Source organism: Gamsiella multidivaricata (genome assembly GCF_025024155.1).
Source record: "Gamsiella multidivaricata strain RSA 2152 chromosome Unknown BC939scaffold_81, whole genome shotgun sequence".
In the NCBI taxonomy this organism is placed as follows: Eukaryota; Fungi; Mortierellomycota; class Mortierellomycetes; order Mortierellales; family Mortierellaceae; genus Gamsiella; species Gamsiella multidivaricata.
Genome location: NW_026251789.1, coordinates 1 through 23,568, shown reverse-complemented (window position 1 = coordinate 23,568; position 23,568 = coordinate 1). Strand labels below are relative to the sequence as shown.

Sequence of the window (23,568 nt, the reverse complement as noted above, 5' to 3'; positions counted from 1 at the left end):
TTTGCATAGTGAAATGGAGCCATGGCAAGGTAGCTCAGGCGATGGTGTATGTTGCCGAGAGAGTAGTTGGGTTGTGTGTCTGGTTGCTGCCGGTGTTCCTACTGTATAGAGCCGGCTGTTGTTGTTGCTGTAACAGGTTATGCGCTGCAGTAGCGCTCCTCGAAATGTTCTACACCTTGTCAACATGGTGCTCCTGTACATGTGTATTAAGCGATGGTCTCCGTCGTCGATTTGTCCGGAAACTGATTGTGGAACTGGAGGGAATATGATCAGTTTCTGCCAATGGTGAAAAAGCACCGAGAGTGGTTCCTGAGTGACTGTTCGTTTGTTTACTTCATATGTCCAGAAAAGGAAGGAAGGAGCAATTGGCATCCTAAAAGGAACCGCTGAGCTTGCGGTTCATGATTGAACAACTCCTTTTTACCCTCAATGACTATGAACCGTGGGGGACAGCTGCTGCTGTCACTGCCACTCTTCAAGAACACAGCTGCAACTTCCTTTCCGCTGCCATCATCAGCACCGCTTTGTTATCGTTGTCATATTCTTCAAAGTCGAGCGAACACCTCCGTTCTCACCTTGAACCAACCCCTTCGCAACTTCTCTTTGTCGCGGACGCACAAAAACAAAGCAACTTGTACTCTTCCCGCATCTGCCACTGGAATCAGTAAAGAAGCTTCTGAATCCCCAATTCCGTCGCAACTGCCGCACCCGCCAAAGCTTAGGAAGAGGTCGCGCAATAGAAAATATGCGAAGCAGCGAAGCGAATCTATTTCTTCGACTACCAGTACGATCAACTGCCTTCTGGACCGCCTTACCGACATCCGCGTAACCGATTACGATCGCTTGGCCAAAGTTCGCTCGAACCAGACGCTACTCAATAACTTTTCAAGGCTCCATGTCGCACTTCACGATCTGAAGAATCCAGAGGTCATGTGGGAAGCTTATCAGGACCTCCGCAAGGTTCCTGAAGACGTTAGTATGCTTTCGCAGGACGTCCTGAGGCTTCTCATTATCCGCTTCAAAGAAGCCTCAAACTCATACTCGCCTAGGGAAAATAACGACAGGAGCAAGCTTGCGTGGAACCAAACTTGGAATGCCAGAATTGTCACAGTGCTGAACGACAAGCGTGTATTGCTTCCTCGGTTTTCGCGATGGGATTATAGCGATATGATGTCGGCACTCAATCGTCTAGGTCGATATGATGAGTCCCTCGAAGAGTTCGAGCGAGTGGTCGATTCAAAATACAAAGTGGATCCCATCCTGTTGAACCATGCTGTTCGGGCTTGGGGAGGATTGGGGCGGCTCGACAAAGCCATTCAAGTTATTCAGGACGTACGAGCGGAGGACGGTGCCAAGCCGAGCGAATACACGTTGGGGTATCTTATTCAGCAGTATCTCTCAACTGGGCAGAAGTCAGAAGCGATCAGATTTTGGAGAGATTTGACAGAGGACAGCACTCTGGAGAGCATCGAGACCGTGAACGGGATCTTGAGGGCATGTGTCAAAGTTCAGGACAGCAAATTTGCCCAGACCGTGTATGATTCGCTTTCGAAACTAGGAGTTGAGTCCAACTTGGAGTCCCTCAGCTTGATGCTGAGCTTAGCTGTTTCCGAGATCCAGTATCCTGACGAACGAATCGAGTTTTTGAGTGTGATCCAGACCAAGATTGCGACAAGCAACAAACCGGTATTTGGCAAGGGCATGCTTGACTCCCTTTTATCCAACTTTTCAAAGAAGGGCGATGCTGAAGGTGCGATCTTGGTATGCCAATTGATGGCCAATTACGGCTATCCACCCGACATCGAGAAACACAACGAGATCCTTCACTGCTATGCTCGACTAGGGCAAATGGACAACGCAGTTGAATGGTTCCAGCAGATGCGAAGGGAAGGTATCCGTCCTAACCGAGCCTCCTACGTACTGCTGATGCAGTCGTATAGCCGACAGAGAATGCCCCGAGAGACCGAGGCGCTATTTCGACAACTCATAACCGACGGTATCGAACCCGATCTGGCAACCTGCAACTATATGTTACTGGCGTACGAGCAGGCAAGGATGAACCGGCGCTGTCTTCAACTGTACAGGGGCATGCTTCAGGATCGATCGATCGGTGTGGACCAGTTTACGTTGTCCTGTATGTTCAACGCTGTGTTCCACAGCGACAAGGCGTTTCTGGAAGGCGGCGAAGGGCTCAAAGGTCGAGGCTCCGCTTTGAATAATGCGCTGTTCCTAGACAGGATTGGGCAGCCCATTGCCCCGTCGACCAACAATTCGGAACAAAATCACACCCCGCTGCAAACCAAGGACAGTCGAGTCAGAAAGTTCTACCATGGCATGGGCGAGCTTCAACCGCTGTCACATCCGCTGCCCAGTCGTCAACAATATCAGTTTGATAATGCCATCTCCACGACAACATCATTGAATCCAAGGACGCTCTTTCGGGACATGATTATGGTCGGGATCAGGCCCAGTCGGTCTCTGTATTCCAATATTCTGCGAGCTTTCCTTGTCCAGAACGATTATGCGGGCGCAGCGGTCGCTCTTCGAACTCTTGTGGATTACTATGTGCTCAAGCCAACACCCAAAATGAATGCAGTTGTCGTCACCTGGGTGTGTCAGGAACTGGAACGGAGAGGGATCAGTGGCAAAGATAACGCTCTCACCAAGGGCGAGCTATCCAAGCTGATCAACATGATGGGTCGAGCACGCGGATTGATTGATATGGTGGAGAAGGTCGTCAATATTGAACGGTGGGGACAGGAGGATACTACCGATGATGATGTTGAAACACCAGCACCTTCCCAGCCAGATGTAGCCGCTGCTAAATCGGAGCACAGATCGATCATCCATAAGGGCTTCCCGGCGAACCACGAGCTGGGTGCGCTTGCAAGAGCGAAGTTGGAGATGGGCGGCGATCTTGTGGACCTGGACTCTAGAAGCGTTGTTGCTGGCTCATCCTGGAACACAACCGAGGATGATACAGTCCAGGTTGATCTGAAGGACTTTGAGCGATGGTATCGTGCCTACTCCAACAGGACCACCTATGCGCAAGCAATCAAAGCAAATCCTCCACTTTCTGAACATACATAAAGGACTAGATCAGAATGTATCCAATGCTCAAAAATAGTTTTATTTTGCTTGTAACAATATTCAGCCGAAAACGCATGTAGAAGAGCGCTCAAAGCCTACTTGGTGGGTCCTCTTGATCTTCAAGCAAGCAAGAAAGACAAGAAGGTGGGGCAGAACGCCGTTGTCGCTAGATCTCAATATGAAGCCTTAGTGAGCGGAAACTGAAGAATAGAGACGCCCAGAATTAGTTTTTGTGTGAAAATACTTGGTGGCCAAAAAAAAAAAAAGGAAAAAGTTACACACCTCCGTTTTCGGCTGTCCGGTCTGGTCGTCGGCCATCTGTCTCAGAATTTGACACGTTGACATCTTCCATCGCCTCTGAAACGGACGCCAGCTCTAACTGTTGCGAGATACCCATTGGGCGACGGCTCTTGCTAGAGGTGGAAGAGGATGGAGGTGGTGATGATGACCTGGAGCGGCTACTCGTTTCCCCATTCTCTGTGTTCTTTGACGAAGGCGACGCCGGTGAGGAGATCGATACAGGTAGTGATGAGAGCAACGGTCCCTCCTTGACCTCTAGTTTGACCTCTGGGTACTCATCCTGTCTTGACTCTGAACTGACTAACTCTGGCTGCTTTTTTTGCACCTCTGGCGACGGTTTCTCTTGATAGATCTTTCGTCGGCTAGACAGATCATGCTCCGATTCTATAGCCGTCTTCTTGGTTTGTTGCTGATGCTGCTGACCAGCCGCATTTCGGAAGACCTTTGCACGCACAGCATCCATTACAGCATCATGGTTCAAAGATTTGCGTTTCATATGTGTGGGCGAGAGAGCTGAAGTCGGCGAGACATGGTCGTCCTTGGGCGTCAAAGGAGGAGGTATATGAGACTGATAGTCGACTACAGCAGCTGGCGAAGATTGCGCCGAAGAGCTCAACGGAGGAAGGCCGTAGTGACGATTCGAAGTCTTTGGAGGATTGGTCGAGGGAAGCGGTGGCAGGGTAGAGTGGGGTGACGGGGGCATACGCTGGGTCGATGGTGGCTGAGGATGATACTGGCGCACCGCCGTGTTGATCTTCAGAAACGGAGGTCGACTCTGAGGACTGGGCTGCATCGCATGCTTATCATGATGAGAATACAGCGGACCCTGGTGTGTTGACTGCGAAGGGTCCTGTGGTTCTTGTGGTGTATGGGCGATATGATCAAGATGCGAGTGTTTGCTGCTGCTTGGGTGCGAGCGGGACGCATCTGCTGAGGAGTAGTGAGAGTAGCTGTTGCTGCTACTGCTGCCATAGTACAAGCTCGAGGAAGCGTAGGGCCCCGAAGGTGCCTCTGTGGAGTGAGAAGGATATGTACGGGCTATATATTGGAGGTATAGGCATGATTCGCGGTTAGGACGTTGGCTCCGTCATGGATAGTACTTCTGCGCCCGTCCAATTGACGGGTATACAATTGAGTTCGGCCGCACCTGGGGGTGATCCTCGAAGCCTCTCTGCTGCCAGTTGAATATCCAGCTGCTTGGATTGTAGCTTGATCCGCTCGGTCATGTAGCGTTCCTCCTCTGCCCGCCGCTATTGAGCGTTTGAAATATAGACGTGTTATGTCGTTGCTGTGGTACAGAGCATGTCTGTTGTTAGGATAATCAATCGATCGGGTGTCAAAGAAAAGAGACATACCTCGTCCTCCTTTGCTTTGGCGTTGAGGACTGAGACCAAGAAATCTTTGCTAGCATCATGGTATCGCTCCAGGATTTCTGCGACTGATAGACTGGGCCTTGACGGGGTCGAGGCGGAGGGGGGTGGAGGAGCAGCCGTGGGTGCGGTCAGCGAGGATGAGGTGTGCAATGGATGGTGCAGCGGGGTAGAGTGAAAGCTGGCAAAGGGACGATGACCGCCCTCGACGACTCCGGCAGAGAGAGGCCCATGGATATCCTGGTAAGAGTAATGGCGGCGAGGGACCTGGAAGTGAGAGTGATGGGGCTGTGGTTGCTGGCCTGGCTTCCGTTGGGAGGAGCTGTTCGAGTGGTCGACCATTTCGTATTCCTTTCTGCACTGTTCCTATTAACTGTAATAATATTCAACCAGCGCCTGCTGCGTGAAGGAGAAGGCAGAGGAGGACAGCGTGCAAGCAAAGTCAGCAAAGAACAGCAGGAGTTATGTTGCAAAGGGCAATTGAAAGGAACAAAGGACAGAGCGAGCGCATTCATTCATTCATTCAAATATGTGAGATATGAAAATGAAAAACGTGCTGCAACCGACCGGGTTTCAGTCTCATCCCATCTCTCGGATCCAAAAGGCTTTCTTTTTTATTCATCACACCAACACGAATCCAGGCATGCATGTTGATGACGAGAATATGTTATGTACCTTTTGTTCCTCGGTGAGGGAGATGAGGATGGAGGATGGGTTTGAAAAGGGATTAATTAAAATAAAATAAAAAGGATGAGGAAGGGATGGCGGGATTGAATCAAAGGAAGAAAGCCCTGCTGAAATAAATAGTTTGCACTCTATCGCTTCCATCGGCATGTGCCCCTGCTGCCTCCTCCCATGCCAGTTCCTCAATGCTGTGCAACCGCAATTTACTCTACACCAACCAACCCACTAACCAATCAACCTGCGAAAAAAAATACTAAAAAAACAGAAAGTACACTGCATACTCTTCTGCTTGCCTGTCTGCCTGCACGAGTACATGTATACATTCATATCTATTTCCTTCGTCGATCCTTTCCATCCGAAGGAGCAGGGCTGCGAAAAAGTATGATCGAGTGTGCAGGGTCTTTTTTTTTTTTTTTTTTTAAGCAGTTTATTGGTTGTCGATCTATCCAAAAAAGGAAGGTGACTCCGTCCTGAGCAAGAAAATAAAAAGGCGAGCTGATTCAATTCCTCGATCCTTTCCCCATCGCCCTCTCCTGTCTCTTCTTGACGCTATACCAGTCTATATTTCACAGCATTCATCTCCTTCATTCGGCAACAATAACCTGAACTGAAGCTAGCGATGCCCGTTCGTCTTATCAATACGTCAAGAGAGGTGATCGAGTTCCCTACGGTGCAGGAGGCATACGAGTTCGTGCTCACACTTGATCCGCCAATGGCCTTTAGGACAGACGCTCCCAAGCCGGTCTGCATCCCCATCGATCCCGAGTCAAGTCCTGATCAGCTCTCCGAGCGCACCTATGCCATCCTGCGTACGTGCCTCTCTCCATCTGAGCCAAATGAGGCTATGTCCATTTCTGTAACAGATTCAGTCGATACATAAGCTGGCATGGAAACTAATATGGTATCTACATCCACTGACACAGCTTTGACGGACGAGGAGAAGGTGGCGATGAGGAACAAGCTGCACAATATGGTGGATGAGATGAAACAAGGCGGAGTCATCCCCGGTCTGTCGGACGCAGACTCTGGGCTTATCACTGCGCTTGCCCAGTCAGCCGAGGACACTGCCGGTGATGGATCGACATCGACTGTGGACAAGTTATAGGAACAATAAACGGCTGCGACTTTCTGGAAGATACCCACTTGAGTGACTGGGAATGGTGTTGCTGTAGGACACAGCAGACGTACATGTAATCAATGCTCACGCATCCGTCTGCCTCTTTCGCTCCTTTGCTCCTTCGCTCCTCCGTTCCTCTCTTCCCTCTCGTCTCTTCTCTCTCGCTCCCTCTCTCTCTCCACTCTTTTACTTCTCTACTCTACCCCTTGCCCGTCCTCCTTCCTTCCTTCCTTCCTTCATCAGTCGCGTCTCACCGCCCCTCATTGACTCGCCTGCCTTACCTCATCTTGCCTCCTAATGCCCATCTTCGGACAGGCCCGCGGGGTTGCTGCTGGGAGGTCAAGAAGGTCCGATTCAACCGCCTCCACATCTACAAAGCCCCTCTTCTCATCCCAAGCCCATTCCCATCCTTCCCCATCAACATCCAATGTCGCCACCGCAAACACATCCAGGCACGGCCTTGGTATTGCCACCAACACCAACACCAACACCAACACGACCGCGACCACGACCACAACCACAACCCCAGCCAAGGGCTTATCCTCGTCCTTCTCCTCTGGAAGTGTCTTAACTGTTGAACACGGTGCACAGAGCAGGAAACACACCAGCAGCACATATCCGCATGCGGACAGGATCGAGGAGGAGTCCTTCGAACATAGTGGACACCAACAACACCTCCACCATCACCACCAGAACAGCAGCAGTACTCATGGCAACACCCATAGCGGTAATAGTAATAGCAATAGTAGTAGCCCATCCTTCTCCAGAACAGACCTCGCATCCACTGGACGAACAAACCATCGACGCAGTGAGAACGGCAGCAACGGTTTTGGTCTCTCCACTGCAGACACAAATGTATGTTCAGAGCTCTTTGTTACTAAGCTATGTGCCGCACCGAAACCGTAACCGCAACCACGCTTTTTATGCCGCGCAGTGCCACCTCCATCTCCTCCCCTTGAACAACAACAACAATATCGCGTTACAAAACGAGCGACATCTTGTACCACGGCATTTTAAATGACCGCGCTTTTCGGACACATTTGAAAACAGAAACACTTGGCTACTCCTACTCTCCTCGTACGCGACCAATTGCACCAAAGACAGCACCCACAGAAAAAAAAAAAGTGCACATCAACAAACAAAGCCCACAATCGGCCTCTTTGTATTGTCTGGCTAGCAAACAGGGCTCATTCTTTGTTTGTTGTTTGGCACCTTGATGCGATCGACCAGCAGCATCAAAACGAATGCCGTTTGCCGCTCTTTTTCTTGCACATACCTAGCCCCTCCTACCTTTTCTTTTCATTGTCTTCGTTCCTGGCCCGTCTCGCAATCTGATTAGCAGCCACCTACTCATAACTTTAATGAGTGATATTTTTCATTCACGCGTTTGTGCCGCAAGGGAGAAAAGAGCAAGGGGTAATAATTGCTCACGTCTTGCATTATGATACTCACTCCGCATTATCCAACCCCAAAACCTTAATAAAATGCAGTTTAGGGCAGGATTGAAGTTGATACAACAGGCGTACGAGGACAAGTTCCAAGCCTTGGTCGAAGAGGTCAACACATGGAAGTGGATTTCAGAGGAACAGAGTGCCCAGGTATGATGTTTAATCTGCAATTACGGCATTGAATGTATTCGATCGTAGTTTGCCACTAATAAGAAGTCTTGCTTTGATACAACTGTATTAAAGATGACGGCCATGGCCACCGAGTTGGCTCGAGTAGAAGAGAAGCACGCCGCTTTGCAAAAAGAGGTACTGTGCATTTAATATCTCTGCCATCTGCCATATATTCTATGGACAATGGTTGATATCAATATCTAACCGTTTTTTCAAACAACCAACCACATAGATGGCCCAACTCGAAACGTTCCGCAAGGCAAGCGACGCGCAGTGGAAAAAATGTGTCATTCTGCACAATGCAAATGCAAACGCCGCTAATTGGCCGCTCTTTCCCTTGCTTTGAAACTTTGCAGGCGATTGTATCAATGGTGGACCAACATTCTGGAGTGTCGCTGACACAGCTCGAGCTATCCATACTGGAGACAATTGAGGCCGACACAGAGAATGCGGATGCTGGATACGATGCTATCGCTGATGCAGACACGAGCTCATTTATGCTCGACAACGACACCGATACATCGGTCGTTCCTTCGTCACGCCAAGCACGATATGCCCGAGAGGAGGTGCATTCCAGGGACCAGAAACCGAGCAATGGCTCGAGCATAAACTTGACGTCGCTTAAGAACGGCTCAAGTTCAGATTTGACATCATTTAAGAACGGTTCGAGCTTGAATTTGACATCATTCAAGAATAGTTCGAGTTCAAACTTGACATCCTTCAAAAGACCGCCAAATTCTGCCGTATCTCGTCCACGCGCATCCACAGAAGCTTCTGTAAGCTGCATTGCTGTATTTGTCTAATGCTCTGGACTCCTTTGATTTCTGGAGCTATCTCTGCACAATTGGATCTGACATGAGAATATCTGAATATATAGGCAAAGAAATCCAGAACTCTCTACAGTTCGAGCCGCACAGAGGTAATCATCGTTACTTGGTGGCTGGTTTTTTCTTTGTTCCTCTCATCTTTCTCCCAAAGAATCACGTCGTAATCTCGGCTTCCTTGCGATTTTGAATTCAGAACCAGAGCGGACGCTCTCCATCGAAGTATAGCAGCGGTTCAACAACTCGCAGTGGCTCTGCAGTATTGTCTGACAGCTCTGCGACGGGATTGAAAAAGATGACTAAATTGGATTCGGTGGAAAGTCTCCGCAGCAAACGCAACACGATCTCATCATCTCCTCGATCCATATACCCTAATACGACTCTTACTGCAAGCGATACTGCCAAGAGACATTCGAGCGTGTCGCCTCTGTCATCCCGAGCGAGGGCGATTGTTGCATCGTCGTCAACAACATCCAGAGGTGTGGCCGGATCGGCTTCCTTCTCTACGAACTCGACACCATCGACGTCGCCCCGGCAAGCATCGATCGGTGCGACAGCGACATCGATCGCAGGATCTATGGCCTCCAGAACTGCAAGACAGCAGCAACAGCAGCAGAAAGATTACAGTCTCAAAGTCAGGAACTCGATGACTCAGCCGGCGAATCGTTCTGGCACATCTCCGCTAACGTCGATTCCTCAGGGAAATCGAAAGCAGACTCTTGCAGACACATCCGCAGTAATGCCGTCGAAATCCAGCGCCTTGAATGTCTCGCAGATCACGAAACGACCGCAAAGATCTGGATCAGATACATTGCCTGCAAGCGGCCTTTCACCAGCGGCATTGAAGCTGCTGAGGCAACAGGAGGAGCAGCAACAACTGGAGGAGGAAAACGAGTATGCACAAAAGAGTGCTGCTGGACACAGTCACCATGGATCCCACCAGCACACTGATGATGAGGACTATCGTCGCTCAGTCGTACTTGGACATAGACATGAACAAGCGTATGCGCATTCAACGGTGAACGAGGGCAGTCGCTCAGTACTTCAGCGCAATAATTCTGAAGCGGGATATACGAGTACGCCACATAATATCCGTGCATCTGGATATGAGTCGAGTGCGAGGAACCAGAGGGAGGAGAGCCAATACCGACAGATCGCTTCATATGGAGACAAAGCGGACAAGCACGCAGAGGGCACTGCGAATAAAAATCGAGTAGAGAAGAGTGGCGGCAGCGGTAGCGGTGGGGTGGATGCGAGTGCGTTTACGATGTTGTATAAGGAGATTCGAGATTCTATGGACGCCTCGTCCTTTGGGATGTTTGCACGCGGTATGGTTTATTCAGGATTTGAATCTAAGTTGCAGTCATTTTGACTTTTTCTGACCATTTCTTCCTTTCTTTTTCTTTCGAAATGGACAGTGGTGGCCGCGTTTAATGAGGGTGAAAAGACGACGGAGGAGACGCTGGGTGAGGTGGGCAAGATTGTGAAGGACCGAACGCTGAATCAACGATTCCGGGACCTGATTCATCAGGCGATCGCTGAGAAGGAAAACCAAATCGAGAATGAGGGTGGCAATATGACGATGGAGGGGGATCTGACGTTCGATGTTGACCATAGTCTCCTCGAAGATAACGATCATAATGGTAACGGTGGCGGCGTTGATGACGACATTGATGATAATAACCAAGCTGATGTTGGTCAAACCCATGAAGTAGGATTCTCAGCGAAGGAGGAGAATGAAAGTTTTATGAGGGAGGTAGTAGAGGCCGATGAATCGATGTTAGAGGACCAGCCAGTAGAATTGGATGCGAATCTAGATCAAAATCCCTGGGAGGAGATGGAGCATCTGCATTTACAGGACGAGGATGTCTTGGAAGCGAAGAGGGATCTAAAGGCCATGGATGAGGAAGAGGAGGGACTCGAGAGTGATGGCGGAGTAGGTAAATCTGGACAGATACATGCACGCAAACTGTCGATGTGATCCACCATCTAATTAGCCAGCAGGAAAAAAAGTAACGTTCATTGCAATGCCAATATTCAATATAATAAGACAGCGAGTTGTTGTACACAGCGCAGTAGCGATTGTTCATGCATCTTGTTGCAGTGTTAGATAACGCGGCAGCAGCACAGCCGCCTTGAGTATTACATGATCCTGTGGCTGTGCTGGGAATGAAATATGTTCGAATTTAAGGTTGTTCATAACTCAGGTATTATGTTTCTATGTGCCGTCTAATCCAATCTAATTTTGTCTAATCTAAGCATGGTCCTGCCATGCATGTTGTTCTTGGTTCCCGTAAGTCTATGGTGTCGACATCATTATCTTCATGATCTCGATCTCCTAAAAATCCGCCAAACACTCGATCTCTTTGCAGCTTGTTGAGGATTCTGCTGCTGTTGCTGTTGCTGTTGTGCTTGTTGTAGTGATTGGCGTGGCTGTTGCGGTCCAAGGTCTTTGTCAGTGTCTATCATTGTTGGATTTCGATTTTTTCGTGTATTTTCGATCATTATTTTTTTTTTTAAAGCAAGAGAAGAGGACATGACATTCCACATTCGGACATGGTCAATGGTCAATTGGTCAGGTATTGGTAATTATTGTTGAAATTACAATAATAATAGAACAGGGTGAACCAGCTTTTAGAAGAGAAGTGGGAGAACGTCTACTCAAAAGGTTTGAGGAGAAAGATAGAAGAACAAAAAAGAGGAAACGGGCAGGAAAGGTTACAAGAAAACAATGGAAAAGATATAATAGTTTAACAAAGCACAATAACAAAAATGCGAACGGCACAGCGAAAGGGAGGGAGAGACATGATAAATAACAATCAAGAGGAAGAAGAGAGAAGAGAAAAAGGTATAAGCACAGAAACGTCCCAGCCCACCCTTGTTCTTTCCTTTAAAAGCACGCAAACTTACTCTTCCTGGCCATCAACTCCTCCATCCGTGCTTCCATGATCGCCCGCGTCTCCACAGCCTTCTCCTTCTCCCTCCTCTCCTTCTCCACTAAACTCTCCAGCCCCTGTCGATCCGTCTCGCCCTTCTGCTTCGCCGCCGCCAACTCCGCCCGGACCTGCTCCACCTCCCTCGCCAGCTGCTCCTTCTCCGCAAGTGACGCGTCTCTCTCGCTCTTCGCCTGCTTCACCCGCTCCTCCGCATCCGCAAGCGCTGCCTCCAGCCGATGAATCTTGCCCTGCTGCATCGTCTGCTCAACCTTCAACGCCTGCACTTGATGCGCCAACGTATCGACCACTCCCTTCAGCTCGTTCACCTCAACGCCGTGGAGTGCCTGTGCAGTTGCAGCCGAAATGTTGCTCACACTCATCGTGCTTCCCGTCGGGCTCGCCCATCCATTGTTATGCGTCGATTCTGAAACATTCGACGCTGTCGAGTCCCGATCCACACGACGCGCCCCTCCAGGTGAACCTGCTGTTGCTGCTGCAATAGCCGCGCGACTATTAGCCGATCCAGTCCTTGACGGTTTCATACTTGGCGACGCGCTCGGCGAAGCCGTCTCCAGATTGAACACTCCACCAATCCTGGGCGACGGCGGTGCGTTTCCAGTCAAATGTGCCGGCATGCTCTTAGCAGCCACAACGGCGCCTACAGGAGGCGGAGGAAGTGGCGCTGTTGGTGGAGGGGTCGGTGGTGTGCTGACCGCGGATCCGAACGTTGGAAACGGACGCAATGCTGGCGATATCTTTTCAAGACTTTGACGAGGAATCATCTGTGTAGAGTTCAACCGGGTCAGTTCAGGATCCGACGACTTGTGCATGATACCTAACCCAATCGCTAACGTCGAGGCCGATGGCGGCACCTTTTGGCCATGGCTACCGTTGTTATTGCTGTTGTTATCATTAGCCGTAGGTGATGATTCACCTGCACCATTAGCTGCCTGGAGCTCTGCAATCTTCTCCTCCAACATCTTGATCTGCTTCGCTTGCTGAATCAGTGTCGACTCATGTCGTCCTGCCCTGTTACCAAGCTGCTGTGAACCAGACGCCGTCGTGCTCCAGCTCTGCCGGGGCGTCGCCAGCGAATCCTCCGCTTTACCGTTCACGAGCTGATCCGACGAAGTTGACGTCTTGTGTCGCAGAATACGTTCATGCATCGCAACAATTCGGTCATCATCATGAGGACTTGGGCTTGCATTGCGGTCCAGCCGCTCGGCACGGTCCTTGAGCGTCCGGATCTCATCCTGCTGCGCCTGTTGCTCCAGGACATGCTGCAGTTTGATCGACTCTTGCTCCCGCTCGAGCGTGAGCAGTCGCTCCTGCAGACTGTGGTTCTTCTCATTCAGCTCCGCGACGATCGAAGACAGCTCCTCGGACGACTGCAACGCCTGGTCACGCTCAGCTTTTAAGGACGTGAGCTGTGCTGCCGTGGTTGCCGAAGACGGATGCAAGTTCGAGTTGTTCGAGGCTAACGATGTCGACGAGAGATTGTTGGGCTTAACGGCATCCTTCTCCTCCAGGAGCGTTTCCAGCTCCGTAATCCTCGCCTTCATCTCCTCCTCCGCATCCTCGAATGCCGTAGCCGCGTCCGAGAACTCGGATGCAAGCAACTCCAGATCCTGGCTGAGGCGCTCGATCTCCTTCTCGTTCTCGCGAACAAGCGCTCTGTACCGTGCCTTCTCCTTCTCAAGCCTCTGAATGACCGTAGATTCTTCGCCTGCGGCAAAATTTGCGACCGAGGAGGATATTGACGCTGGTCTTGACGAGGACGGTGAGTGCTGTGCCTCGCTCAGCTTGTTCTGCAGTAGCTCGATCGTAACTAGATGCTCCTCAACACTCGTTTGAAGAACCTTGATCTCCTCGCCCACGGCCTGGTAGCGTCGCTCGACCTCCTCCAGACGTGTCTCGGCGTCATCCCGGTCAGCCTCTGCGACCTTGACCTTGTTCTCCAGGGTCTGGACAGCCTCTGCAAGCTCAGTCTCCTTGCTGGACAACAGGTCCCTTGCGGCGATGGCCTCAGCGTCAAGAGTAGTAATTTTCTCACTTGCGGCGATGGCCTCAGCGTCAAGAGTAGTGATTTTCTCACGCAGCTCCTCCAGGATCCGTCCTTGCTCTTGCTCCTTTGTCTGACTCGCTTTCAATTGCTCCAGTGCCTCCTCCAGCTCGCCCTGAACTTTTGTGACCTGCTCCTTCGTGCTATCATCCGAGCGCTGCATTGTCACCTCAAGTGCCAGGACTTTCTCCTCCAGCTCTTGAATCAACGCAGCTTTAGACGCCAACGTCTCATCATGCTCGCTGATTTTCTGGGCAAGTTCCTGCTCCAGCTGCATCCTGGTCTCAACGGTGCCCTCATGCTGCAGAACTTTTTCCTCGAGCGAAGCTATCATGTCCGCCTTTTCACGGATCAGAGCCGACTGATCCTCAATCTCCTTCTCCAGCGTCTGAATGCGCTCCTTATCCGCCTCCCACTGGGCCTTGATCGCATCACGATCCGACTCCAGCTCCGCAGCTCTGGACTTCTCAATAGTCAGCTCCGCAAGCTGGTTCTCGACCTGGGTCTGCAAGGCCTCGACTTTGGCCCGCTCCTTCTCCATCTTTTCCAGCAGCTCAAGCAATTCATCGGCGAGATGCTCCTCCGCTGATTGCTTGGCCTCCGAGATCTTGGCCTTGAGTTCCTCAACGACCTTCAAGGCCTCCTGCTCGGCTTTGGTCGATCGCTCCTCCAGATCTTGGATCCGTGCCAGATTCTGCTCAAGCTCCTCCAGATGCTTCGACTCGCTCTCCTGCGTCGTCTTGAGTCGGCCCTCCAGATTTGAGACCGCCAACTGCAACATCTCCTCCATCTCCGCGGCCGATGTGAGCTCCCTTTGCAGCTTCTCCTCCATCTCCGCAGCCGATGTAAGCTCCCTTTGCAGCTTCTCCTCCATCTCTGCAGCCGATGTAAGCTCCCTTTGCAGCTTCCCCCCCATCTCCGCAGCTGATGTAAGCTCCTCCTGCAGCTTCTTCTCCATCTCCACAGCCGATGTAAGTTCCCTTTGCAGTTTCTCCTCCATCTCCGCAGCCGATGTAAGCTCCTCCTGCAGCTTCTTCTCCATCTCCGCAGCCGATGTAAGCTCCTTCTGCAGCTTCTCCTCCATCTCCACGGCCGATGTAAGCTCTTTTTGCAGCTTCTCCAGTCTCTCGGTCAGAGTCACGGTCTCATCCTTAAGCAAACGCTCCGACTCACGGGCCTCGGCCAACTGAGTCTCAAGTTCCTTAACCAGAGCCGTTTCCTTGCCAGCATCTTTGGGCTGCGACACTGCGGTGACCTCGAGCTGCTTCATCAGACTGTCACCGTGATCCTCTTCCGCGTGAGCGCTGTCAGTCCTAGCGTGAGGAGCCTTGGACGCCTCGACTTGCAAAATCAATGCCTCATGCCTGGCCTTCTCCGATTCAAGCTCGAGCTCCAGTGCGGCCTTGGCCTGTAGCATTTCAATGAACTCCTCCTCGCGCTTGATCTCGTTTGTCTCGCGCTCTTCTCTCTCCAGATCCGACTCTGCCACTGCCGGCGAAGACTCCTCTCTCGCAGCCTGAGCCAACTTCAGCGCCTCCGCCTCCGCTTCAGCTTCCTCTTTTTGCCGACGGCACTGCTCCTCCAGCTGATGGATCCTCTCTGAGAGCCTCTGAATCTCCTGCTCCTTGGCCAGGTCCACAAGTGTAGGGGAACTGGACTGCGATCGTTGAATTTCCTCCTCTTTCTCCTTCAGGGCCTGTTCGATACGCTCTTGAGCCGCAGCTTGCTCTCGCGCAAGCTTCTCCTCCAGCTCTTGGATATGTTGTTCACCTTCGGCCTTACGCGTCTCCGCGTTTTGGAGTTCCTCCTGCAGTTTCTGCAGTTGCTGCTCCAGCTCCTTCTGCTGCCTCCCTGCTGCTACTGTTGCGGCGCTATCGTCTGAATCGCTGCCGCTCGATTTCTGCTGTACCTGCTGACTCTTAAGTAACGTCCGGTTTTCGTCCTCAATAACGTCAATTCGACCCTGCTGCTCCTCCAGCATAAGTTCCGAGTGGTTAAGCGCCGCCTGGGTCATTGCCAAATGTGACTCCAGCCCCGAAATCACCTTTTCGTATTCCTCGATGACTGGCTCAACGAAATCTTGGAACGATTTCGAGTCCAAGGATGGGGGGATCGTCAATGGTGGAATACTCGGTCGAGTCTTGGGTGAGGTGGCTACGCTACTCGCACCATTCGTGCCCGTACTCATGGTCGTGGTCCTTGCAGAGGAGGAAGTATCTGAGTACCGGTCGTCTTCTTCTTGAACAGCGTTTAAATAGCCATGGCTGATATCCGTCGCAATAGATTCGCGACTTTGGTAATGAGAGAGTCGTCGAGAAGGTGAGGGTGACATTGCTCGGTCCTCGCTCATGCTGTCGTCGACGCCTCCATGGCTAAAGGTGGAGATAGAGGTGATGGAATGGCGATTCGAATGTAGCGCTCTCTGGCTCGCGCCGTCAAGCCCTGGAGTCGGCGTCCTGTCACCTGCACTTAATGTTCCTGCCCCTTTTGTTGCTCCAGACTCTTTGAGCAATTTGATTTCCAGTTTGAGTTTTTGGATGATCGAGCGCAGGTATTCGGGATTGTCCATGTTGATCTCTTGGTTGAGCGAGGACGAGTTCTTGATATTTCTTGCACGATTTGCATACTTGAGTGTATTCTATGATTGTATTGATAAGCATCAAAAGCGCATTGTTCGTTAGCTAAGAGCATAAACGACATGGCTGTCTACCCATAGAGCCATTACCCGTTGAACTTACAAGAGTCTCGCCCAAATTCAGTTCACTCGGACTGACGCAAGCAATCATCAGTGCTAAAGCGTTTCCTCCCAGAGAATCCTGCAACAACCTTGTCAGTTTCGAGTCGCGATAGGGCACATGACTAGCCTTCTTGCTGGGATCCCCAAGCGCAGAAATGACGTTTCCCAGAGCATGCAATCCTGCATTAATGCTGATTCCCTCTTTGGCTCGGTCTCCGATCGCAGACGTACGCTTCAATCGCTCCGAACCAGCCAAATCCACAAAATGGAACTTGCTGTTCAATGTCACCCACTCTCCTTCCGGCTCTGCGTCGTCCGCCTGTTGACTTGATCCGTTCAACGATGATGAGGACGCTGAGGAAGAAAGGGCATCTGTCATCATGCTTTGACGCTTCAATTTCGATCCGGGAGCCATGATTCCGCTTGTGAATGGGGTTGGTATACTGCTGCCGGTCGTTGGCGTTCCTGGGCGTCCTGAAACTACAAATCCTGGTGCGAATCCGTTTGCACTTGGAGGCCCACTGAGTGGAGAAAGGTTTCCGATGCTCGGTGTTTTCGAGTGTGGACGCTGCTTGGATGTATCTACGGCAACTGGTGGTGGAGGATGGGTCGGGATAAATTTCTCCTGTCGGAGGGTGATGCTGAAGATTGCATGCGACCGAGACGACTTTTCATTCATCTCTGTTGAATGCGTCTGTCTGTTCTGTGAGCCAAACCATAGCAAACTATTGAAAATCGAAGATGAAGAACATGAGAAACGTGTCCGCAGCATTAACAAAAAAAGATTGAGCACACTTAATAAACTGTGCAATGTTCAGCTGTACAATGCATCTTCCTAGCATAGACAGAACATCATTGCACGTACTGGATAACCTCCTCCACGGACGTGACAACAATCTCCTGAACACCTGTCCAGAAGATGTTTCCCTTGGTGTCCTCACGGATGGTCACCGGGGGACGGAAGTCGCCCTTGACGAGCAGGTCGATGAGGTCTTCGTTATAGATCTCGACAAAGGAGACGCGGAAGATGGTCTTGGGCGGCGGGGTCCTGTAGCCTGGGTATACGGAGGGTGGTCTCCTCGCATCTTGGAAGAGCTGGGTCATAGCTCGCGGAATAATACCTACGGGATAGACGCAATGCAGATACAGGGATGCAAAAATGGTTACGTTTAGCAATATCTCCTAGCATGTTTGCATGTGTTACCAAACACCACTGTTTTCTTTAGTGCGATTGCACGCGCAAACATATAAAAGAATCTCCCTCGTGACAGCGCATTAATTAATGGAAAAGTCTGTGCATAGGAGAAGCGAAAGCATATTACAGCAACAAAACAAAATCACATTCCCATCCTCTTCACTTACCCTCGGATGAGCTCCCGCGATCCTCAGTTGTTGGGGCTGCTGTGCCCATGGTATAAGTCTTTCCGGAAGATGTCTGGCCATATGCCATTATGGTCACATTGTAGCCTGCGGTATTAGTATAATAAAAGAAATGCGCGTTAACGATTGAAATTAAAAAGGAGAGGGAAAGAGAGAGAGAGAGAGAGAGGGCGACTTCCAGCCTCAGTTGTGCAAATGGACACGGTTGTACGTCTCAGAATGCTATGCCATTACCTTCCATGAATTTGTCGACCATGCGCTTGACACTGCCCTGGTAGACTTCCTCCTGCGTCGCACCCGTCCCAAAGATGTGATCGAATGTGAAGTGTCGTTGCAACGGGACTACTGCAACTTGTTGAGGCTGATCATGCTGTCCTGATGATGCTCCCGATAGCGATGAGGGTGTAGGTGATCTCTCGATGACATGGAGGACTTCTGTATCTGCGCGTTGTCGAGACTTGTTCTGGCTCCTGCTGTCAGTGAAGATGGGTCGGATGCGGAGTGCTATTTATGTGAAAAAAACAAGCATAGAAACATAAACATTAGCTATCCTTGGTTCTGCCCTGGCTGGCCGTGCCGTGCCGGTACTCTCTTTAGTATCAAGCGAATATTATTTGATAAAGATAATTGGAGAGAGCAATTATTGAGAGCGGAAATCCTCCTTTTGGCCGGTAAAGAGTACAGCCTGCACAAGTGATGGTTGGTATTTGACCAAGCGTCCACTTCCATTCCTCAGACCTCAGATGTTATCGGAAATGTAGAACCAGAGTGTGAGCATCTGCCAGAGCAATTGAACAGGATCTAAAAAGTCTTGCGTGGCAGTGTGTCTGTCTTCTCGCAATGCAAAAATGCTGGTCGGCGTATGGGGCTGGCTGACTGGTGCTGGCTGCAGAGGCCGAAAATAGGCTGACACATCGATTGCGACGCAAGACAAAGATTTTTCCGTCGCAGATGTGTCCCCATGCATTCCCGTGAGTTCCAGGCGTTCCTGGTGTTCCTGGTGTTCCTGGTGTTCCAGAGGCAGAGGGAAAGCGATAGGGCATTTAAGAGAGAGCATCTTACCGACTTGGACAGAGGTCTCGATTGCCTGCGCAGACGAGCCGTGTGCCTGAGACTGTCCAGTCATCGATATCAGGCAGGCACTGGCAATGTGAGGAGAGTGAGTAACTGCGCGTGTGTACTATGCACTATTGTATTATCGTAGGCGAGAGGGTGAAGAACTACACCAGGTCAGTTCGAAATTCGTTTTTTTTTTTTTTTTTTTTTTGGATGAGTGATTGCGACAGACGACAAGAGACTGATTCAGAATTCCGCGGATCGAATGAACCGACAGGAGAGAGAGTGAGAGGGAGAGCAGAAAAGGGTAAAGGGAAGGGGGCGGGTGTGTCTGGCTATCTGTAGAGCAGGATAGCAGACGGAGATAACTCGTCCATGAGAAGACGAGGAAGTGGCAGTGGGATAAAGATAGAGGTGCCATACAAATCGAGGAGGAGGAGGAGTAACCTACGGCAGAGGTTCGTTCTTAGTATTCAAGAGGAACCAGTGTGCCTGTGCATGGGAAAAGGAAAGGACAGTTGGAAGGGGGGGAAAGAGAGAAGGAGAGGGTTGATGAGGTCGACAGCAATGAGGAGGAAAAGAAAGGAAAATGAAATAGAGTGTAGAGTGTAAAGTGTAAAGTGAATGATATGAAGTGTGACAAGGAGGACAGGGAAAGAAAGCGGAAAAGGCGCAAGGGATGGTTATGGCGAGTGCAAGTGCAGTGCAGTGCAGTGCAGTGCAGGGTGTGATCGACTGGGCGACACAGGCATGGGCTAGGGGTGCTGGGTGGTTGTGGTTGTGGTTGTGGTTTACTGCTACGATGCGTGCGGCGGTATGGATGTTAGTAAGAATGGAGGAGCAGAACACTGACCAGCAGAGGACGCAGAAGGGAGGAGGTGGGAAGAAGATGCGATACGATATGGTACAAACAACAACAAATATTGCAGGGGGTGGCACAAGAGTGTGGGCGTGGGTGGGATGATTGGGGTATTCCCCACGGGAAATATGAACGGGAATTACAGAGTGAGGATGAGAAGATGCGGATGTGATTCGGATGATTCGGATGATGATTCTGGTGATGCTGTTGATGTTGAAGAGAAAGAAAGGGAGAAGAGAAAGCACGGCGAAGCACAACAGACAAACATTGCACTCGACTCCAGAATGCGCTCATATGTGAGGACAGAGTCCGACCCATGATGGGACAATCGATGGGCGGACATTGCCTATGGGCCTAGTCTACCGCACAGAAATATACACTTACATTAGAGTGTGTGAGCCCGCTACAAATCGATCTGTGGAGGAGCGGAGTGCATTGGGAGCAGATGCATGCGATGCAATGTTGTTATTCATACACCCATGTGCATCTCCTGGCTACACATGGGTGCGGTGCCCGGTCTTCGGCACTCCGCATCTGAACTCTGAGCGTGAGGTTGGGCGCATTCCCCTGTGCTTGCTCGAGTGCTAACCATCTTCAGGCCCTGCCAATGAACCCTCTCTTTCAGTCTAGAGATGCACCGAGTACCTGATGGTGCAGCTCCCGCGCATATTTCAGCTTGCAAATAAAAAAAACAAGAGCGCGGCTAAATGGACACGCGTCCTAAGTTCCTATGCATGCCGCACCATGCCATGCGGTCTATAGTGTGATCCTGCTCAACAACAACTTGAAACAGTGGAGAAGAGCCGAGCCCGCTTGCTAAAATAATGTTTTACGAGCTATACATCATCACCTCCGACATATGACATCGACTTGAACCCCATATAAGCGCATAGGCCATGAGCGCAGAGTTCGTATACGAAACCCCCTTTATGCAGTTGAACATTGTCACCAAGGACTTCATCGGCACCAGCACTACACGTTCGCATTTTTTTTTTTTTTGATGATGTCGTGAAGGGCAAGGAATCTGAATTGGCGGTCAAAGGACCTTAAACGCGTTCATCACTGCCGGATTGAGAGTGCCCTGACGATCTGCACCTGACGATCTGCACCTTTGATATAACGATCAGTATTCAAGTGTTTCCAAGTCAATATATCACATTCATCGATGTCCTCTTCCTCATTTGTGCCCAAGTCCATCTTTGTAGCCGTGCCCCAAGAACTGATTTTACTATTGAGCTTTGGCATGACACAAGACAATGAGACTTTTAGACGATGGGCCTCGAACTCGGGTCCTGCTGGTCTTGAGGTCTTTTTCAATGTCATCGCCGTTGCTGTGGTTTTGATTGAAACACAACGATGTTGTTTTAGGGCATCTGATGATGCTCTCGGTATCAATGTCGTTCTTGTCCTTTGTCTTTGCAATGGCAGGTCTTATCCTGCGCACCTATATACAGCTGCGTCTGGAAGTGTAGCTGCTGCTAAGGCAATCTGAGATGTTTCGAAACAGGTGCATCTTGACACGACCGGTTGTGGTCGACAAAATAACGAAGGAGCTTTCTAGCGTTAATGTCGTTAGCAAACGAACCGATGTGCAATGCCACTGAAACATACTAGAGGAAACTATGCGAACCTTGCGCAGCTCCCCTGCGCCCTCTCCCGCGCTCGTTTTGTACTCCCTCTTGATCTCTTCCACTGCGCATCACCCGTAGTCTTTTGCTATCCCTTCTCATCGTTCTCCCCCATTCCCCATTGTCTATGACAATATCCCATTCATCCTCTCCCTCTTGCATCCCGTACACATTGGCCATCTCCACAGAAAAGCCGAACTCGCGACTAGCAATCTCACGGCCTTGGAGACCATCGTTCATTAGCTGAGAGAGAGTGGTTTGCTGTTCGGCCACAGCCAGCACTGTCCCCTGCCTCCTCGCTACCGTTCCACCACTACCTTGAATCCATGGCGCACTCGACCCTTTGCGCGTGCCTAGCACTAGATTTGATTGGACTGGAGCCTTTGCTGCGAGTGGACGGTGCATGGTTGATGCCGCATCTCGCTCGAGGCAGAAGGAAGCAGTGCCTGCAAGAGAAACAGTTCAAAGAGGGGCAACAGTTAAGAGGCGAGAAAAAGACATACAGACATCCATCATCCACAAGCACAACAGCAAATAACGTATACAACCGTACCTTTGCGAACTCCTAGCTCCTCCTTGACGAATCTCAATGGACTGAGTCACGCCGCCATCGAGGCCGTTGTGGTCGACTGCCAGATGCAGCAGAGCGGAGTAGCATCTGCTGCCTGGTGGAGAAAGGGACACTGTTAGAACCAAGTCGCAAACATCCTCTGGCACTAGACTTTGGCGCCAGAAAAAAGTACGATGCCATTCATATCCACAAGAGGAAGAATAACAGAAGCTGGACATTCAAGACAAACGTTTCTGAGACTTTGCTAGCCTCTGTGGTGGTTGTATGGTCACTGCTGCTCTTGGATCACGGACCGGATTGGGTCTTGCTCGGATAGTGGAGCAGAGACACTGATGGGCGAAGCAGGAGGTAAAAAATGTGGAGTAAACAAGTGCGAGAAAAAGATAAGGGTATTAGAAATTAAAGGGTAGGCACAGGCACAGGCACAGGCACATCACCTTACAGCCATGGGCACAAATCGCTTCTCCATTCTCACGGTTGCATACCTGAGAGACACTGCTGTACCGTTCGTATCATAAATAGAAGGGTAGGTGGATCCTGAGTCACATGTAATTGTACCGCTAAAAGACAACTCTGTTTATTGTGTCGCGATATACATTTGCTTCTACAAGAATCAGCAAAAAAAAAAAAAAGCCAGTGTTCACATCCCCTCTTCGTTTAAACCATGTTGTTCAGCTCCTCATCTCCATCATCGGAATCATCAGAATCATCGCAGTATCTTTCCTGCACGTCCTGGAAGATCGTCGTCATGACGAAACAGACCACCCGATCCAACAGCGCCCGCTGTATTCTCCTCATCGTCGTCGGCCATATAGTGATCAAAGTAGTCATCTATGATGGCTTCTTCCGTGTTGAAACGTTTATCGAGCAACTGAACGCCGAGCATAAATTACGGGAGCAAAGGTATAGAACGCCAGATCATAAGAAGCATTCACCATTTATGGCCTGTCACTCTGTTATGTTTATGCAGGGCGTAGTTATTTTATTACAGCTACAGGACGAAAGTGACGATGTGTTACAATGGCGAAAGATAAAAAAAAATGCAAGGAGAATGTGGCAGACGGATTGTGAGATAGCAAAAATGGTCGTGTTCTTTCTATCTTCATGCTTTGGACCGTCCCTTAGTGCTTCGCTTGATGTTGCGCTTAGTCTTATCAAAAGCTGTTTTGCCCTTGCGCCTCTTGAGTGAATCCGAAAAGAGTCCATCAAAGGGCTCGCTTCTATCGCCGTACGATCTCTTGCGGCTCCCTGAACCCCCATCCTGATCGCCGTTATCGTCGTCGTCACTCTCACGCGACATCGCAGACTGCTTACGCTCATTGCGACGCGCAAGAA

The 23,568-nt window shown here is 50.4% G+C and overlaps 8 protein-coding genes across 8 annotated transcripts; 5 read left to right on the top strand and 3 right to left on the bottom strand.

Moving 5' to 3' along the window:
* The first annotated feature begins 406 nt into the window (after nt 1-406).
* Nucleotides 407-3,112, top strand: BC939DRAFT_464072 (uncharacterized protein). The gene has a single exon (XM_051557330.1). The coding sequence runs from the start codon at nt 430-432 to the stop codon at nt 3,088-3,090; it is 2,661 nt and encodes an 886-aa protein (XP_051408051.1). The 5' UTR covers nt 407-429; the 3' UTR covers nt 3,091-3,112.
* On the bottom strand, nt 3,101-4,686 carry BC939DRAFT_464071 (uncharacterized protein). Its single transcript, XM_051557329.1, has 3 exons — nt 4,538-4,686; nt 3,373-4,428; nt 3,101-3,290 (listed from the first exon to the last, which is right to left on the bottom strand). Exons 1-3 carry the CDS (start codon nt 4,614-4,616, stop codon nt 3,277-3,279), a joined length of 1,149 nt encoding a protein of 382 aa, XP_051408050.1. The 5' UTR covers nt 4,617-4,686; the 3' UTR covers nt 3,101-3,276.
* Nucleotides 4,687-4,760: 74 nt separating this feature from the next.
* On the top strand, nt 4,761-5,521 carry BC939DRAFT_464069 (uncharacterized protein). Its single transcript, XM_051557328.1, has one exon. The coding sequence runs from the start codon at nt 4,917-4,919 to the stop codon at nt 5,412-5,414; it is 498 nt and encodes a 165-aa protein (XP_051408049.1). The 5' UTR covers nt 4,761-4,916; the 3' UTR covers nt 5,415-5,521.
* Nucleotides 5,522-5,960: 439 nt separating this feature from the next.
* On the top strand, nt 5,961-6,706 carry BC939DRAFT_464065 (uncharacterized protein). The gene is made up of 2 exons (XM_051557327.1): nt 5,961-6,253; nt 6,368-6,706. The coding sequence occupies exons 1-2, from the start codon at nt 6,064-6,066 to the stop codon at nt 6,547-6,549; spliced, it is 372 nt and encodes a 123-aa protein (XP_051408048.1). The 5' UTR covers nt 5,961-6,063; the 3' UTR covers nt 6,550-6,706.
* Nucleotides 6,680-11,068, top strand: BC939DRAFT_464063 (uncharacterized protein). Its single transcript, XM_051557326.1, has 8 exons — nt 6,680-7,416; nt 8,052-8,159; nt 8,253-8,315; nt 8,413-8,439; nt 8,537-8,956; nt 9,058-9,099; nt 9,201-10,332; nt 10,423-11,068. Exons 1-8 carry the CDS (start codon nt 6,859-6,861, stop codon nt 10,983-10,985), a joined length of 2,913 nt encoding a protein of 970 aa, XP_051408047.1. The 5' UTR covers nt 6,680-6,858; the 3' UTR covers nt 10,986-11,068.
* A 1-nt stretch (nt 11,069) lies between these two features.
* On the bottom strand, nt 11,070-13,974 carry BC939DRAFT_464061 (uncharacterized protein). Its single transcript, XM_051557325.1, has 2 exons — nt 11,915-13,974; nt 11,070-11,466 (listed from the first exon to the last, which is right to left on the bottom strand). Exons 1-2 carry the CDS (start codon nt 13,500-13,502, stop codon nt 11,327-11,329), a joined length of 1,728 nt encoding a protein of 575 aa, XP_051408046.1. The 5' UTR covers nt 13,503-13,974; the 3' UTR covers nt 11,070-11,326.
* A 2,603-nt stretch (nt 13,975-16,577) lies between these two features.
* On the bottom strand, nt 16,578-19,386 carry BC939DRAFT_522805 (P-loop containing nucleoside triphosphate hydrolase protein; the record flags this gene model as incomplete). Its single annotated transcript, XM_051561230.1, has 7 exons — nt 19,182-19,386; nt 18,354-18,623; nt 18,102-18,206; nt 17,605-17,860; nt 17,332-17,464; nt 16,741-17,031; nt 16,578-16,640 (listed from the first exon to the last, which is right to left on the bottom strand). Coding segments are annotated over exons 1-7 (1,182 nt in total), but the record flags the coding sequence as incomplete, so codon positions are not given.
* Nucleotides 19,387-22,865: 3,479 nt separating this feature from the next.
* On the top strand, nt 22,866-23,568 carry BC939DRAFT_307851 (uncharacterized protein). Its single transcript, XM_051551435.1, has one exon. It carries the CDS (start codon nt 22,898-22,900, stop codon nt 23,420-23,422), a length of 525 nt encoding a protein of 174 aa, XP_051408044.1. The 5' UTR covers nt 22,866-22,897; the 3' UTR covers nt 23,423-23,568.